At 67.5% G+C, this 17,349-nt stretch overlaps 1 protein-coding gene across 1 annotated transcript; it reads right to left on the reverse strand.

The window, feature by feature from the left end:
• Positions 1-61: 61 nt before the first annotated feature.
• On the reverse strand, positions 62-17,265 carry GHDC (GH3 domain containing). The gene is made up of 12 exons (XM_082070865.1): positions 16,918-17,265; positions 16,700-16,830; positions 16,036-16,612; positions 15,613-15,796; positions 15,463-15,534; positions 15,206-15,339; positions 14,988-15,076; positions 4,957-7,449; positions 4,524-4,727; positions 3,970-4,045; positions 2,550-2,659; positions 62-599 (listed from the first exon to the last, which is right to left on the reverse strand). The coding sequence occupies exons 1-12, from the start codon at positions 17,132-17,134 to the stop codon at positions 162-164; spliced, it is 4,725 nt and encodes a 1,574-aa protein (XP_081926991.1). The 5' UTR covers positions 17,135-17,265; the 3' UTR covers positions 62-161.
• Between the last annotated feature and the right edge of the window lie 84 nt (positions 17,266-17,349).

The raw sequence follows: 17,349 nt of genomic DNA on the forward strand, positions 1-17,349 counted from the left end.
CAGAGCCGGGTAACGTCAGGCTACCTTTTATTGTAAAAGGTCAGCAGCGCCCTGAGCAGGCTCGGCTGGGGCCAGGAGGTATGTAAAAGTGCTATTTACACCAAGCTCTGGGCGTGCGGCCCTGGGGGTCCCCTCTCTGCTCCCGCTGCCCCTCACCCCTCTCAGTAAAAGCTCTTTGCAGCTCCCTGACTCTTGGTCGTGTCCTTCCCTGAGTGTCCCTGGCACTCCCTGGGGCTGGCCGGGCTGGTGTCACTGCCCCGCAGCGCTGGCGTCGGTTGGGCGTCCGTGTCCACGGGGCAGCCCGATGCGCCATGGCAGACGGTGCCAGGGCGCTCCCCGCGCTTGCCCATGGTGAGGATGCCCGCGGCGTGGTTGCCGGAGCTGTGCAGCAGACGGTAGAGCCGGCTCTGGAAGGCTGGTGGGACGCTCTTCCTCTTGCCCAGCGTGAGGATGCCGGCGGCGTGGTTGCCCATGCCGTACAGGAGGTCGTAGATGCGGCAGGAGCAGGTCTTCTGCCGGCAGCACTCGGGCAGACTCTGCCGGGCAGTGGCCGCGGAGCAGAGCAAGAGCAGGAGCAAGAGGCAGGCAGCGCGTTGGAGCTGCCGGAGCAACAGGCAGTGTTAGTGCAGCCGGCACACAGCTCTGACCAGCAGCCAGACATTGGTGCCCTCACCAGCACCCCTGCCATGCCCCAGCAAAACGCAGCCATGGGAAACACTGTCCCCTTGTCACCAAGTGCCACAGGATGTCAGGGACAGTGCCCACACCACTGTGTGCCTAGCTCTATCCCAAGGAGGGCTGAGCCCTCTGAGTGGCTGCTGGCCATGGTTGGGGAACCCTGGGGAGTTATTGCCGCACACTCGGGGCTTCCCAAGGAACCAGCCAGACCCTCCTGCTCCTCCAGGCCCCCAGTACCCCATCCCAACCTCCAACCCATCCCCACGAGCTGCAGTGTCCTGGCCCCACCTTGGCGCTGGGCACCTCCATCCTTCCCGGGGTCTTCAGGCAGCCGAGCGGTGCTGGGGCATGTCCCACCGGGCAGCTGAGAGTGCAGCGCCCTGCGCCGCAGACACCGCTTTATAGAGCCCGGCACAAAGCGCTGCCAAAAATACCGTCAGGGCCGGGCGGGAGCAGCCGGTCTCTGGGAGACACGGGCGTGCGGTGGCTGGTAGCTCGGAGACCGGCCAGGCCTTTCCCCTCATTTGCAGCTCCTCATTGTGCGGGGACCGGCGGGCGGGCGCGCCGGCCGCAACGTGTGGCGCTAATGAGGCTGTAATTGCCCGCGGGCCCGGCGGCCGGCCCAGCACAAAGGGGCTGAAGGTCGGCGCTGGGGACGCGCCGCCCGCTCCCGGCAGCGGCAGCACACGGGCCCGGTCTTGGTGACTCCATTAGACTAATTAACTCCTTGAACAAAGGGGTGCTGGGCAGCCGCTCGGCTCCATGACGTCGGGAGCTGTCACCCCACCAGGGTCCCCCGTCCCCAGTGCCACCCTCCATGCCCTTTAGTGCCCCCCTCCTGCGTTGGTCCCATGCAGGGAGGGAGCAGCAGGGTGGGTCTCTCACACTTTATAACACTTCGCAGCTGCGGTCCCTCACCTGGGAGGCTCTCGCCCTGGGGGATGAGCCCCGGTGGTTCCCTGATGTCAGAAGCCACATCTGCTGCCCAAGCTGGTCTGCAGCCACCCCGCTGCACCCCTGAGCCCTCAGCCCCTCTGCACAGTGGGGGCCTGGGGACGCCAGGGCAGGAAAGAGCCCCACTGCTCCATGGAGAGGGGACAAGGACCAGCCAGGACCCTTCTTGCCAGGCAGGTTTTCCCCAGGGCTGGCAAAGGCAAAACCCATGGTCCTGCATAGGGGCAGAAGCCCAAACCTGGGGCTGCTTTTACAGGGCGTGGGGTCAGGCTCAGCAGGCTGGGGGTACATGCACACAGGCCGGCATCCCCACCGGTCCCACAGCAGGGCACTCACTCCAGAAGCAGATGGGAGGATGGATGAGGCCCTGGGAGCTTGGGGGTGCAGACAGGAGCACGGACGCCCCCTCTGCAACCTCTCTGCCGGGCCCCCACAGCCCCTCGGCACGACAGAGTGCAGGCACCAGCCCCACACGCATCCCTCCCCACACAGCTGTCCTCCCTGGGCAGGCTGGGGCTCCCTTATCCCGGACCCTGCGGCCAGACGGGTGCTCAGTCCGGACCCCCAGCCCCATGCCGGGGTCAGCAGGACGATGTGTCACCCCCTCCTTCCGTCTCAGGGATGGGGTCCAGCGGGGCACGCAGATGGGAGGACTCCGGCGAGGCGGCGCCGTTCCTGCCGATGCCGCAGGACTGCCCCGCGTTGTGGATCTGCCACAGGTTGTCCAGCGCCTCCGCCTTGGCGTGCTTGAGGAGGTCAGCCTGGCCCTGCGCGGGGAATTGGGGGCTGATGGACCACAGGCCACCCTGCTGGCCACCAGCGCACAGGGAGGTGCGGGGGGTCATTGGGCATCATCCCCGCTGCTCATGGAGCATCCCCGGGGGCTGGGGAGGGGAGGGGTCCGTGCAGCCCCTCACCTTCAGCACCGTGATGTTCCAGGCAAAGCTCTCCAGCGCTTTCTGCAGCTTGCGGCCCCTCAGCCCCTCCTTGGCCTCGATGCGGTGCAGCTCCTTGTGCAAGTCCATCCCTGCGCAGGCAGGAGCATCGCTCAGTGCACAGGGACGGCCACCCCCCACCATGGACGGGGACAGAGCCGGAGGGACCCCCAGCACAGGGGTGCAGGTTGGGTGGGCTCCCCACTGCCCAGCAGCTCTGAGTGCTCTCCATGCTGGGACTGACAGGCTTGACGGAACTCCCACCACCCCAACACCGCGCTCAGCCCCAGCCCTTGCTGCTTTTGGACCCCAGAGACCAGAGGGGTAGCAGCTTGGCTCTTGCACACCATTGCCCACCCGGGGGGCTCAGAGCGGGGCTGCTGCCCCCCCCAGCCCTGCCGGAGTGTGGCCCCCGCGCCGTGCACCGCGTGACGTCCTCGTGAGCGGGTGCTATATTTACCCCTCCTGACGCAGCAGCGGCTCCGGGCCCACACGAGGGCTCCCACGCAAGCCCGCTCGCCCCCGCGCTGTCAATCAGCAACGCCCCCCCAAGCCCCGCACCCCCCAGGCAGCCAGCACCCCCCGGGCCCCACCGCATCCACCCGCCAGGTACAGCCCAGGCCGGCTTGTCCATGGTGCAGCCGGGTGAACGCGGGAGAGCCAGCACCCCGGGCACGGCGGTGGGGGTTACAGCCCCCCCAAACTGCCGCCTGGCAGCAGCGGCAGAGCCCAAAGCCAAGAGCTCAGGGAGGTTTCCAGGCTCCATGCAGGCAGGGAACAAACAGGGCTGCTGGCAGCAGGGCTGGTACTGGCGGGGGGTGGCAGAGCGGGGCCCCCTCCTTCCTCCCCGGCCCCTCCAGCTCCTGGTGGCTCTCCCGGCCCCACGGGGAGCCCCCACCCCAGCCCCCTGTGCACTGGGGTGTGGCCAGGGATGTCCCCAGGGATGTCCCTGTGGGCTCTCATCCCGTAGAGCGGTCACAAAGCCATTGGTGCTGGGAGTGGGGCTGGGGGTCCCGGGCAGCTGCTGGGGTGGGGGGCAGGATTTGGGGGGGACGGGACTGGGGCGGGGAGGCGGCAGCACCTGCCTGTGTGGGTTCAGCCATGTGTCTTGGAAGTCGTAACATTCAGTTGCCACTTCTACCGTCAGCCCCAGTCTGTTATTTCTGGTGCTAATTATATTCTGGCATTTGGCAGCTAATGACTCTTCCCTGCTTCCTCATCAGCCTCCTCCGCTCCCCTCCCCTCTCTTCTCTCCTCTCCCTCCCTGCAGCCCACCCACCCAGCACCCTGCCCTTGCCACCCCAGCACCCCGGCGGTGCCCAGACCCCTCGGGGACATGCCCGGTCCCCTGGGTCTGTGGCACAGAGCAGCACCAGGGTGGACTTGTCCCCCCAGCACCCACCTGCCTGCTGTGCCTGGGTGAGCTTCCCGTACACCGCGTCAGCGGATTCGATCAGCGTCCGGCTGGTCTGGATCATCTGGGGAGAGCGGCGGCGTGAGGAGCGGGGCAGCCCCCGGCCCCACGCACCCCCCGGCAGAGCGATGGGGAGCAGGGGCTGCTCCTCGCCCCGGCGTGGGGGTCTGTCCCTCCTTGTCCCCTCACACACATCCAGGTGCTGTGTGAGCAGCGCCGGGCCGGCAGCCAGGGCCCCCCCTCCAACACAAAGGAAGGAAGCGGCTCCAGCTGCGGCTATTAATGGGATTTCTCTGGCCAGGTGGGATCACAAGATGCCCCAGCAGCTGGTCCCATGCAGGATTTGGGCAGCAGGGGGGACAGGGACTATGGGCTCCCAAGCCCGCGCCTTGATGAGACTCCTCCCTGGGCAACCCCTTGCGCAGCCTCCCCCTGCACAGCAAGTTTGGGGTCCCCCATCCTTGGCAGGGCGGTGGTCCCGGTGCCACCAGCCCTGCAGAGCATCCCCAGGGGGAGCTGAGCCCCGGCAGGATGGCACTTACCGTCTCGTAGGCGGTGAGGACCTTGCGCAGCAGGTCCGGGATGGGGCCCTGGGCCTCCATGGGGGGGTACTGCTCTGCCAGGTTGAGGGTGACGCTGGGCGCGCTGTCACTGTGCAGCAGCCACGTGGCCACCGTCAGGATGCACTGCTTCATGTTGGCCGCGGGCGTCAGCCCGCACAGCTCCTTGAAGGAGACCAGCGCGTTCTGCGGGCAGAGACCAGCATCAGGGGCTCAGTCCTAGAGGGACCCCAAGAGCCGCCCCGCTGCCAAGAACAGCCTCATTCTCCCCAGATCTCTGCTCAGGGTGAGGTTCTACATCTGCGCTCCCTGGAGCTGAGAAGAGGGGATACATCTGGGCTCCCCGCTGTTCGTGGTCCAGCCCCATCCTCCCCCGCACAAGCCACGTCCCCAGGTGCCTCTGCTGGGTCCGTACCTGCACGTTCTCCCGCAGGTCGGTGGCCTCCCGCAGCGGCTGGGTGGCCGTCCGGAACACCTCGTCGATGGCCTTGATGCCCGTGGCCTTGGTGGAGGTGTACTCCCGCACCCGGCGGCCCCGGCGCCCCGCCAGCCCCCGCCGGTGGCCCTTGCCCCCCCCGCCGCGGCGGTCAGTGATGGCCACGTGCACGAAGAGGGTGGCGTGGGGCAGGGGCTCCCCGGCCAGCGACTGGAGGGGCACATGGCGGTAGCCGGGCTGCAGGCACTCGAAGGGGATGGTGTACTGGGCGATGAACTCGTCCCCGATGTAGTCATCATCCAGCACGACGAAGCGCAGGACGGCCAGCTCCGGCAGGTTGATCTGGAACTCCAGGCTCTCGTCGAAGATGGGGTTGTCCCCGCTCTGCAGGGCCGTCTTGGTGCGGTGCTCGGCGCAGTCGGCAGGGATGCCATGGATCTCGGCGCACACGTACGGCTCCACCACCTCCCCCTTGGCCCCTGAGCCCTTGGGCTTGGGCAGGTTCTGCCCGCTGATGACCTTGAGGTGCAGGAGCTGGGCCGGCACCCCGGGCAAGGAGTCCTTGGCGTTGGCACTGAAGTAGGAGACCTCCTCCCGCATGATGGCAGGGCGGAGGACGTAGCCACAGGCTCCGTTCTGCCGGAACCAGCCCACGTTCAGGTCCATCATGAGCCCCGGCGTCTGGTAGTTCATGGCCACCATCTGGCAGCCGCATTTCCAGAAGTCCTGGGGGTTCATGTTGCTGGCGTCGATGCGCATGGGGCTGGGGTAGACGCGGGAGAGGAACCGCTTGTTGTAGCTCACCAGCTCGGCCGGGCACTCGTTGGCGAAGCGTCCTGCCTCCACCTCGCTGAAGGAGCACATCTCCCAGTAACGCTGCCCGCGCCGCGAGCTCTCAAAGTCCTGGAAGGGGACGGCTTGGCAGAGGCTCACCAGCTCCGAGAGCTCCCGGCTGAGGCGCACCCGCCGCGGGCCCCCCGCCTCGGGTACCTCCCGCTCCTCCTGCCCCAGCCGCCGCGCCAGCTCCCAGCCTTCCTCCTCATCCGACACCTCCCCCTCGCTGTCCTCGCAGCTGGGCGGCAGCTTCTTGCCCTTGATGAGGATGCGGCCCTTGAGCTGCTCCGGAGAGGGCAGGTAGGACGCGCTGGGGTTGGGGGGCTCCAGGTAGAGCTTCTCCCCCAGCGTCTTGCGCAGGCACTGGGCGGCGAGGCGTTGCTGGGGGGCCGAGCAGCGCACCACCAGGCAGAGGATGAGGGGGTAGGCGGAGGCGGCGAAGGCGTGCTGGTCGATCAGCCCCACCACGGCGCGGAAGGGCACGCAGGAGGCGGCCGAGGGGCTGGTGTAGACCACGGGCTCGCCCTCGGGGCCGTCCCACAGCACCAGCTCGATGCTGCGGCAGCCCAAGCCCAGGGCGCTGACGTAGCCGCTGATGTCCGAGCGGCCCCAGAAGTTGTCCTCCAGCAGGCAGGCGCTGTGGGCAGAGCTGATGTAGTAGTGGGAGAGGGGCTGCGCCATGTCCTGGCACACCTTGCGGTGCTGCGGGTCGAAGATGGAGCAGTCGGCGGAGAGCAGGTAGCGCGTGAAGCCATCGATGGCCAGGTAGCCCTTCTCCCGGCCCTCCTTGGAGGGCTCATACTTGCCAACGATCTCCAAGCACTTCTCCTCCGTCACCCCCTCCATGCCCTGCTCCACCTCCAGGAACATCAGCAGGTCCTTCAGGCCCAGGTACTCCTTGTTGCTGGAGAACTGCACCAGCAGGAAGAAGATCTCGGGGCGGGTGCAGAGCTCGCAATACGCCTCCACAAAAAGGTCACAGGCCACCTCTGCACCCGAACGCTCGCTGGCCTTCTGCAGCTCCTTGAACTTCAGCTCAATGGTGGAGGTCTTCATGCCTGGGTTGAGCGCTTTGATCAGCTGCACAGCCCGGGACACGGGGATGCGTCCAGACTTCTCCAGGTCGGCGAGGTCAAAGACGGAGGAGATCCAGGAGGTCCGGAGGCTGGGGTGGCCAGTCCCCGGCGCCTCGGGCGTGTGCTTCCCATAGGACACCAGGTACCGCAGCCCCATCACCCAGGCACTCACCACATCGGCTGAGTTGGCCACCAGGTCCAGGGACTCGTAGTTGTCTCCATAGATGATGGAGAAGGCGCACTCATCCGGGAACTGGTCGGAGAGGCCGTTGCTGCGCAGGACGGGTGTCTTCTTGCCCACACGCACCTCTTTGACCGACTTGATCTCGATCTTGGCCTTCTCCGAGTCCTTCTTGGAGGGCTCCCAGCGCACGGAGCGCATGTCGGCGTCCAGCACGAAGAAGCGGCTGTACATGCGGGAGTTGGAGCGCACTTTCTTCAGCTCGCAGCCCTCCAGCATGAAGGAGATGCAGGCGGCCGTGCTGTTGATCTTGCGGTCGTTGGGCATGGTGCTGAAGGACACGGTCTTCTTCTTATGTGGCGGCCGCTGCCGGGAGCCGTCCTGCCGGGGCGGGAGAAGGAGGCAGAGCCGTCAGGGATGGGGCAGGCAGCACGTGCCCCGCCAGCTGCCATCGCCCTCCTGCTGATGCACCCCAGTGTGTCCCAGTGCCACACGAAGCCCGGTTTGCCCCAGTCCGACCCTGTCCCCAGAGGCTGGGAGCCGGCTCCAGCCTGGCCTCCCCCATGGCTTGCTGCCTGGCTTATTTTAACTCTGCTTTCCTTCCTTCCTTCCTGCTCCCGGCCCTGAGCTGGAGCTTTCTGTGCTCGCTCACCCGCTGAGGCACAGCCATGCACAGCCATGTCCCCATCTCCCCAACATGGGGACACCAGAGGAAAACAGGTGCCCAGCAGGACCATTCTGTGCCCACAGCAGCCCCATCCCTGTGGAGGGGCACACGCCACGGCCCCTCTCGCCTTCCCCTGGCCACCGACCCCGAGGGGTGCAAGGCTGCCTGGGGCACCCCGGGGCGATGCAGGGGCACAGCTGCTCCTGGGGAGCCCCAGTCAGACCCCCCCACTGCAGGACAGCCCCACACACTGGGGACGAGCGCAGCCCACAGCCCGTCCTGCAGAGCCCGCGGCTGCTGCTGCCTGCGTGGGGTGACGTTGGGGACGGGGTCTCTGTGCCCCGTGCCCGCAGTCTGCCCGTTGCCCTGCATCAGCCCTGCCCCTTGGCGGGGAACGGGGACCCTGCTGCCAAGGGGCTGGAGGGGGTGGGGGGAACGAGGGGGAACAGCAGGGCTGGGAGCATATTATGGGATGGATTTCATTAAGTAGTGCAGCAGGAGCTGATTTAATCCACGTCTTCAAGATTATGGTGAGTCACCTCTAATCTGGTGGTGTCGCTGGCATAGGCAGGTCCTGCTCAGGTGCCTGGGCTGGGGACACGGGGGTGTCCCCCCCCGAGAGCTTCCCCACCTCCTCGCTGCTGGGGCATTTGCTACCAGCAGCAATCTGAGCACCCCACTGACAGGCAGCCCCTGCCCCCCCGCGGTATGACGGCCGGCGCCGGGGAGCAGCCCCCTCCTGCCCCAGACCCCGAACCTCACGGACCCGCTCCCCGCCCCGGCGCACCCCACCCCGGGCGGCTCCGCACCGGGCCCCACAGCCGAAAACAGGAAACCCATCCGGAAAGGAAACCCGGGCGGGGGGGCTGCGCACACCCTGCACCCCCAGGGACCTGCCTCCAGCTGCACCCACCACAGGCAGCCAGAGCCCTGCCCCGTCATCCCCTGCTTGGGGTGAAAACCTGAACCCCTGTCCCCCAGGGCTTGGGCAGCTGCAGCGCTTTGGGATGCAGGTGCGCAGTGCAGACCTGAGCGTATCCCATGGCACAGGGGCTCTGCTTCCCCCATCCGCACAGGTGAACCCCCAAACCCCAGCAGGACCTCCTTTTGGCTTCACACCCCGGTTCAGGCACCGGTGGGGAAAAACTGCTGCTCCACAGCAGCCCCCTGTACCGGCGCTTTCCAAGTGGGCACCAACCCTGGGGACACCCCACTAAGTGTCAGACGTTGGAACGGGCTGTTCAGGGAAGTGGTGGAGTCACCATCCCTGGAGGGGTTTAAAAGGCAAGGTTCTTAGGGATGTGGTTTAGTGCTAGAGTTGGGTTAGGTTATGGTTGGACTCGATGATCCCGAGGGTCTTTTCCAACCGAAATGATTCTAATGACTCTAAGCGCTCCGCGAGGCGCTGGCAGGAGCGGGACAGGCAGGAGCAGCGCAGGCAGAGCTCCATAGGGTGACCAGGAGGTCAGCAGAGGACGCGGCAGGAGGACACGGCACTCCCAGCTGCGGGAGCCCGGAGCATCCCCGCGCACCGGCAGGAGCAGGGCACCCGCTCGCCGAGCTGCCGGGCTGGCAGCGAGCAGGCACGGCTCTTGTCAGCGCTCCCGCACACATCGCACCCACAGAGCCCGGCTCTGCGGAGGAAAGATGCACTGACCGCCATGCCAGTGCCAACCGCGATGCCAATGGTGAGCGCAGGCATCCAGCTGGGCACGGACAGCACGTCCGAAAGCAGCTGCCTGCGCCGTGCCCCGCTCTGCACCTCTTTAGCCAATTACCTCTGTGATTAGTGCCCTGGCAAGCGCGGCAGCCCTAATCTCAGCTGCAACGTGACTGCTGCCGTTACCAACCAAGCAACCCACTTCCAAGTGCAGGGATGGGGAAGGGCCCATTGGCCACCCATCCCTTCCCATTGTCCCCCGACGCCTGGCTTCAGGGGTTCCCCACCACACAGCAGGAGACAGAGGAACCGAAAGCATCTGGAGCTGAGACGTCTTGACCGCTGTGGGAGAGCAGGACCGTGGCCACCCCAGCAGCAGGACCCCGCTCCTGGCCATGGGATGTGCGGTGGAGCGACGGGGCTGTCCCCCAGCTTGGCTGTGATGTGATGCATCCGCAGCCGGTTTCCCCAGGTCCTGGTTCCTCCCGCTGCCCCCATCCCAGGCTGGGCAGCACGAGCAGAGATGCAGGCGGCAGCCGGCAGCACCGGAGCGGAGGCAGTGGGAGGCCAGGCACAGCCAGGGCTTTTCTACCAGCGTTTGTTTCCTGCCAAGAAGAGAGCGAGTGACACATCCACTTCCCGCGGCACCAGCTGCCACTACCCAGTGAGGGGCCGTGGAGCCGGAGCCCCGCGCAGAGGCACCGCACGGCTCCCGGGGCTGGTACGGGGTGGGGAAGGGGCCCATGCAGGGCACAGGGCAGTGGGACACGGGGGAAGGGTCACCTCCTGCAGCAGGAATAGATCCAGTACCACCACAGTCCCACTCCAGCATCCTCCCAGCCCAGCACAGCCCCAGCCTCAGCAGACCACAGGGAGCAGATCCTCTAGCCGGGGCAGGGGGACGCGGACACCCAGCACAGCCAGCCCTGGGCTCCCCCTGCACCAGCACAGCTGCTGATTCTTACTTTCAGATTCACTCCTCCAGCCTTTTCTGGAAATCCCAAAAAATAACAGAGCTGACAGCTTTTCCCACATGTGCGTCCACTTCACAATCTGACAGCCCCTGCCCAGCCAGCTGCCCCACTGCCCATGGCTCGTTTGTGCCCGCGCTCCAGGCTGTAGCCAAACTCATGGCACTGGGTCCCCTCCCTGTCCCACTCGCCATCATGGAGGGGAACAGCAAAGCTGCCACAGACCCCACAGCAGAGGAGCGGCCTTGGTGTCCCTCGTGGGTTTGGGGTCAGGCAGCTGCTTCCCAGGTCCTGTGGGGGCTGGTTGGGGACCCAACCTGCTGCGGGTCCCCCACAGACCCTTCCTGCCACCACCACCCTCTCCCCAGTCACTGTGCAGAGTCGGGCTGAGCCATGTCCCCCCAGACAGGGAGAGCCCAGGGTCCTGTGGGACCACATGCCTACGGGATTTTGCCCTCCAGCACAAGGGCAGGATCAGGCCCGGATGGAATTGGAGATGCATAAGGGACCGGCACAGGCTGGGGACACCAGCCTTGTCTGACCTGCCCCAGTGCCCCCTGCCCACCGCTGACCCTGGGCGACCCAACCTCCACATGAGGACAAATCCCTCGGTGACGCACGGTGGTGACCGGTGACAGGGGATACACCCAGCCCAGGGGTGAGGGAGGCATTTGCCTCCAGCCCGCAATCAGTGCCCAGGAGGAGCAGGTGACCCCAGCAACGTCCCAGAGGAAACCACGGCACAGATGGCACACTGGCACTGGCCTTCAGGTGCACGGGAGCACCGGGAGGTCTCCTCACCGTCACCGTGCTGGGCAAAGCCTGGCCAGTCTCTCAACAGTTTGCAGCGAGAGCCTGGGTGGGCGCTGGGGGGGGCACAGGTTCCCTCTGGCCACCCTGGGGATAAGCTGAAGCCTCTGCCCGGGGAACCAGGTCCTGGGGGCAGGAGAGCATGGCCGGGCCAGCACCATGGGAACAACCCCCACGCAGGGTATTAATAGCACCGGAGCAATCCCGGCTTAAAATAGGCTGCCAGGAGTGGGGAGGCGGGTCCCGGGCGGACGCGACCTATTGTGTCAGCGAGCAACGCCGGCATAAGCACAATTAGCGGGGGCTCATTTAGGAAAGCATGCATGTGACCCACTGCCCACCTGCACAGGAGATCCCCAGAGACCCTCCTTGGCCCACGGCCCCACCGGTGCCCACGCCACAGCTTTGGGGAGGTGCTGGGAGCAGGCTGGGAGCTGGCGAGGCTGAGCTCAAGGCTCAGCAGCTTCGCAGGAGGGACCATGGGAAAGCAGAAGGTTTTGGGAGACAGGAGCAGGCGTCTCCTCACCGACACCCATGGGTGCCCTGAGCAGGACAGGGCGATGCTGCGGTGCGACTCCCATGGCAGCAGCAGCGTGGCCGTGACCCATGGGAGCGGCAGCGGCCGGACGGGGCAATCCAGGGCTGTGCAAAGTGGACAGGCCTGGCCCGGTAACGCACGAAGCCCAAACCAAGCTTTGCCCTTGGCGCCCCACAATGCTGGGCAGGGCGATGGGATGCTGTGCCAGCCCTAGCAAGAGCATCCCCGGCGAACCCGGTGCCGCGGGCAGGGGGCAAACCCCGTGCTCGGCCGGGCAGGCGACCCCCGGACACCGACCCGGGGCTGCAGCTGCCCCGCGGCTCCACAAAACGGCCCCGCGGGTGCAGCGCCCGGCCGAGCACGGCGGGAGCCCGGGGGAAGCGGCGGGCACGGCGGGCATCGCGGGCGGGCAGGGCCGGTGCCCGCCGGGTCCGGGTCCGGGGGACGCGCAGCTCCCGCGGGGGACACGGATGAGCCCCCCCGAGCCGTGCGCAGGTGCCGGGTAGAGCCGGTCCCAGGGGACACCGGAGCCCGCTCCGGGGACGGGAGGGGAGCGCGGGAGGGGCCGGTGCGGGGCTCTCACCTTCATGATGCTGGCGCGGGGCGCGGCGGGCGCGGGGCTCCGCTCCGCCGAGTCCTCGCGGCTGCTGCTGCCCGAGCCCGAACCGGGGCTGCCGCCGCCGCCACCGCCGCGGGGCCCGTTGGGCAGCGGCGCGGCGGGGCGGGGCGAGCCCGGCGGCGGGGCGCCCCGGGGCCCCTCCGCCATCCCCCGCAGCCTCAGGGCAGCGGCCGCCGCGGGGCCCCGGGCGCCCCCGGAGCCTGCGCCCGCCGCCGCTGCGGGCTCAGTGGCGGAGCGGGCGGGAGGCGGCGCGGCCGGGAGGAGGGGCCGGGCCGGGGCGGGGACGCGGATGGGGACGGAGCGGCCCCCCCGCCCCGGGCTGCAGCGGCGGGGAGTGGGGACGGGCACCGGGCACCGGCACCTCCCGCCGGGGGGGCCCCCCCGGGCCTCCGCCCAGCGCCGCAGCGCCCGGGCCCGGCAGCCGCCCCATCCCGGTGGGAGCGGGGCCAAGCCCGCACCCTGCAGCCGGGCACCCCCACCCAGCACACACCCTGCAGCCTGGTACCCGAAACGAGCCCGCACCCTACAGCCTGGCACCCAAACCCGGCACACTCCCTGCAGTCTGGTACCCAAAACAAGCCTGCACCCTGGCACTTAAATCGACCTTGTACCCTGCAGCCTGGCACCCAAACCGAGCCTGCACCCTGCAGACTGGCACAGGCAGCAGGACCAGCAGCTCCCCCTGGGGTCTCTAGGTTGCACAGATCTCTGCCAACCCAGGCTCACAGCCCCCCCAGGCATCCCCCGACCCGGGCACAGGCACCCACCAGCGCCAGGCACCACTTCTCCCCACCATGCAGCAGGAAATTTGCCCCAGGCTTTTTAATCTTTTTTCTATCAGGGATGGGAAGAAGGGCCCTTATCCCAGATTCCATCCCTGAGGAGGTTTTGCCCGCACCAGGGCCATGCTTTTTGTGGACCTTGGTCAAGACATCGTCCTCCGCCAGCAGCCGGGGTTGCGCCTACCCCAGCAGCAGCTGCCTGCACAGCAGGTTCCCCAAGCACCGTGGCTCACCAGCCCTTAAAATAAACCTTAACAGGCAGGAGGGGAAAGGACCAGTCCCTCCCACCTGCTATATTTGCGCCTCAAAGGCACAAACAGCCAGATGTTCCCAGAGCCCCAGCCACTCGCTGAACTGGTTAAATATTCATGGCTGCCCCTTCACCAGCACCCCCGAGGAAACTACAAGAGCAACTTCTCAACCACCAGAGCAGAGTCAGGGCTGTCATCAAGAAATCTCTTTAATGAGGATTAAAAATAATAGTATAAAAAATAAATCCCAGAGTGCGGCCCTTTATTTATTTTTGAGAGATAATCCTCCTTTATTTTGCTTCTGTATTTTTAACCATTAAAAGCAGCCCCTGCTGGAGCTCATTGTTCTGTAAACCAGCAGACGTGCACTGGAACCCAGTGGACGTGGCACCTGCCACCCCCTGCCACCCTGTGCCCTCCCCACGGTGTCCCTGCCAGGGGACAAAATGCCACAGGGTCCCTGAGCTCAGTGCTGGGTTGAACCATGGGCTCAACGCTCCTCGGCTCCTGCTGGCTCCTGGGGAGGTTTGCACTGTCCCCTCCCCGTGCTGGCCATGGGCTGTGACAGCCAAGGTGTCCCTTGGGAAAGGAATGGGCACCCACGGAGCTGCCAAGGCACTGAGCGGAGCAGGAGGAGCCACGGCTGGTGGCAGCAGGACCTGGCTGCCCCATGATGCTCACAAGTGCCCATGGTCCCATCCTGTACACAGAACAGCCCCACAAAAGGGGACTGGGGCTGGGGCCAGGGCTGGGGTGCAGGTCCTGCCACATCCCCACGGGCAGCACTGAGTGGGTGCCCAGCAGTGCCTGCTGCCACCACCACAGAGCGGAGGCACAGCTGAGCTCGCTGGCTCCACCAGCTCCCCTCAGCCAAACCCTCCGGGGTTGGGCACCCTCACCCCCACACCTCCCAGCAGGGCCTTGGCCCCACTCCATTCCTCAGAGGGCACACGACAAGCAGAGCCCAGAGGCAGGAGGGCTGCGGGACCCCCGGGCTGCCCTACGAGATGACGGTGTTCTGGATGAGCTGCAGCAGCCGCTCTTCCCGCAGGACCCTGGGCATGGGGACGGCGGAGCCCAGCGCGTCCCGCAGCCGCGCGAAGGCCCCAGCCCCCACCATGTGCAGGCGCAGGGGCCCGATGCTGCCCTTGAAGCGGAAGGATTTATAGATGGGGAAATCCTCCTGGAGACACTGGTCCAGCTGCAGAGAGAGGGCAGACTGCTCATACTGATCCGATACCCGCTGTCCCAGCGCAGCCCCCCGGACTGTGCCCACGTTCCCTCCCATCAGCCCGGCAGCAAAGCATCATCATAGAATAGTTTGGGTTGAGGTGACCTCCAAAGCACATCCAGTGCCCCCCCTGCCATGAACAGGGACATCTTCACCAGCTCAGGGTGCTCAGAGCCCCGTCCAGCCTGGCCTGGGATGTCTCCAGGGATGGTTCATCCACCACCTCTCTGGGAACCCGGGCCAGCGCTCCACCACCCTCAGTGCAAACATTTTCTCCCTGGTGTCTCGCACAGCGGCTGTGAGGCCACCACTGCCACCGTGTGGCTGCGGCCACGCCGCTGCTCGCCCGCCTGGCAGGGCGCGGGACCCGCCTGCCCGCATCCCCCTCACCTTGTAGCGCTGCCCCTCCGACAGGTCCCGCAGGCCCCGCAGCTCCACGAACACCTCGTAGTGGGGGGCACAGGCCCCCGAAGATGCGCCTGCAGCAGCACCACCAGCATGTTAAAGCTGCCCGCAGCCCCCAGCCCCGCCGGGCACAGGAGGGTCAGAAGAGCCGAGGTCAGTGCCGGCCGTGCTTTTGGGGGCATTCCGCTCTCAGGGGGACTCACCCAGCAGGGCGCTCTCCACGCAGACATAGTCCACCAGGCGAGCGCCCGGCCACATGCCCACGGCGCGGCACAGGCTCCGGCAGAATCGGTCCTCAGGGATGCTCTCACCCCGTACGCTCAGTGCCTGACTCTCCCTGCAGCATGAGGGGGTCCACGGTGGGTGCTCCGTTTCGGGGGTGCCACTAGCACCATCCCACCCTGACCCTGCCCAGCACAGAGCCCCCCAAGGTGAGGGGCAGGGGTCAGGGTGTCCTCACCTGCGCACGAGCTCCACCACGGGACACTGCTTGTGGAAGCCGGTGACCCTCAGCACCTCCCCGGCACGGCACCTGCGTGGGCACGGGGAGCATGAGGGTCCGGTGCCAGGCACGCGAGGCTGGGGCAGGTGCCCCCCTGGACCAGCGCACCTGTACTCTCCGGGCCGGGCCGTCAGGACCAGCCCGTACTCGCGTCCCTCCCAGAGTTCGTCCAGCAGCACCGTCCGCGGCTCCTCCTCGGCTGGGCAGGGCAGGAACTCACAGAAAGCCCAGTCGGGGCACAGCAGGAACCGGGGCGCTGGTTCCTGTGGCCACAGGTTCACACCAAGCAGGGCTGGGCAGAGGGCAGCCTGGGTCAGTGTGAGCCCCCCCAGACCCTCCTGCCCCTGCCTGCATAGCATCGCTCCCCTTCCAAGGGGGAACCTTTTGGCCGGTGCGGGGACAGAGCTGTTTCTGGAGAGCAGGCAGGTCTCTCCAAGGAGGGATGGGGCACCGAGATGCACCCACATCTGCAGGGGCAGAAGGGGTTTGTTCCCCCACGCACCCAGGGGACAGGCCTGGGGGGACACTCACCTCCTGCCGCCTGGTAGAAGGGGCAGTAGAACGGCAGCCCCCTGCAGTCAGCCTGGCGGAGGGCATCGCAGTAGTGCTGCTCCGCGCCGTACGCCGTCCCCACCACCACCACCTCCAGCTGCGGCCACAGGCGCTGCACGATGCCCTCGAAGCCGCAGGCACACTCGGCCCGGACCTCGGCCGCCCGGGTGGCATCGGGGGCCAGCAGCGCCTGCAGCCGGCCCCGCGCGTCCTCGGGCAGCCCAGGCTGGGGGCTCACCCTGCCCAGCGCCAGGTCCTGCGCCAGCCCGTGCCAGCCCGTGCGCAGGGCCAGCAGCGCATCCTGCAGCTCGCTGGCCAGCCCGGCCTCCAGCACCCGCAGGGCACGCGTCCGCAGGGCGAAGAGCAGCTGCACCCGCAGCGCGGCGGCCCGCGAGGCCAGGGCGCTCGCCTCGGCCGGGGTGCAGTACAGGCTAGGCAGGGGCCAGCCCGCCGGGGCGCGGGGGCCAGCGGGTGCCCAGGAGAGCAGCGCCGTGCCCCAGGGGGCCAGCGCTTGCGGGAAGGTGGTACGAAGGATGTCCAGGTAGAGCAGGGACCCCTGCGCAGGGACAGGCGGGGGTCAGGTGGGGCAGATTGGGTCGTGTGGGGTGCCTGCGTTCCCCTCCCTGCCCCATCACCCCCATACCTGCAGAGGGGGGTCGGTGCCCCAGCAGCTGCAGAGCAGCGTCCAGGGGCGCAGCGGGGAGACCTGTCCCCCCAGCACCTCATCAGAGCAGCTCTGCCCCAGGGGGTATCGCTCCCGGAAAGCATCCGAGCCTGCCGAGAGAGGCGCGGGGTGAGGGGGGCGACCCCTCGGGAACCCCCCATCCCCACCCCAGCGCTCCGCCGCCCTCCCCGTCTCACCGCGGGCCGTGCCGGGGGGCAGCAGCCGCCGCAGCCGCCGCTCCTGGCTCCGCCGCACCTCGCTGCCCCGCAGCTCCAGCCGCCGCCGGGACCAGCCCGCGGCGCGGAGCAGCGCGGAACGGAGCAGCCGGTGCCGCAGCGCGGGGGCGGCGGGAAGCGCCACGGCCACGGCCACGGCCACGGCCACCGCCACCGCCACCGCCACCGCGGGCAGCATCCCGGGCCGCGCACCGAGCAGGGACCCGGGCACCGGGACCTTCCACGGACCCGCCCCGGGTACCGTTCTCGGCCCCCCCAGCCCGCCTCCGGCTATTCCGTCTCCGGCAGAAATGACGGCGAATAACGGCGACCGGTGCCACCCCCGCCGGCAGCTCCGCCTTTGTTTTTATTTTCATTTTCTCATTTGTACGAAAAACCCGCCCCCCCCCCGGC

This window comes from Streptopelia decaocto, assembly GCF_964273445.1.
Source record: "Streptopelia decaocto genome assembly, chromosome: 22".
Taxonomy (NCBI): domain Eukaryota; kingdom Metazoa; phylum Chordata; class Aves; order Columbiformes; family Columbidae; genus Streptopelia; species Streptopelia decaocto.

What these genes read in the sequence shown, in the direction of transcription:
- GHDC (XM_082070865.1), bottom strand. Translation starts at nt 17,134, where the DNA reads ATGCTGCCCGCGGTGGCGGTGGCGGTGGCGGTGGCCGTGGCCGTGGCC. An exon ending in CTTCTACCAGGCGGCAGGAG is followed by an intron (nt 15,797 to 16,035) that starts GTGAGTGTCCCC and finishes CCCTCTGCCCAG; the next exon opens with CCCTGCTTGGTGTGAACCTG. An exon ending in CACCCAGGCACAGCAGGCAG is followed by an intron (nt 2,660 to 3,969) that starts GTGGGTGCTGGG and finishes CTGCCTGCGCAG; the next exon opens with GGATGGACTTGCACAAGGAG.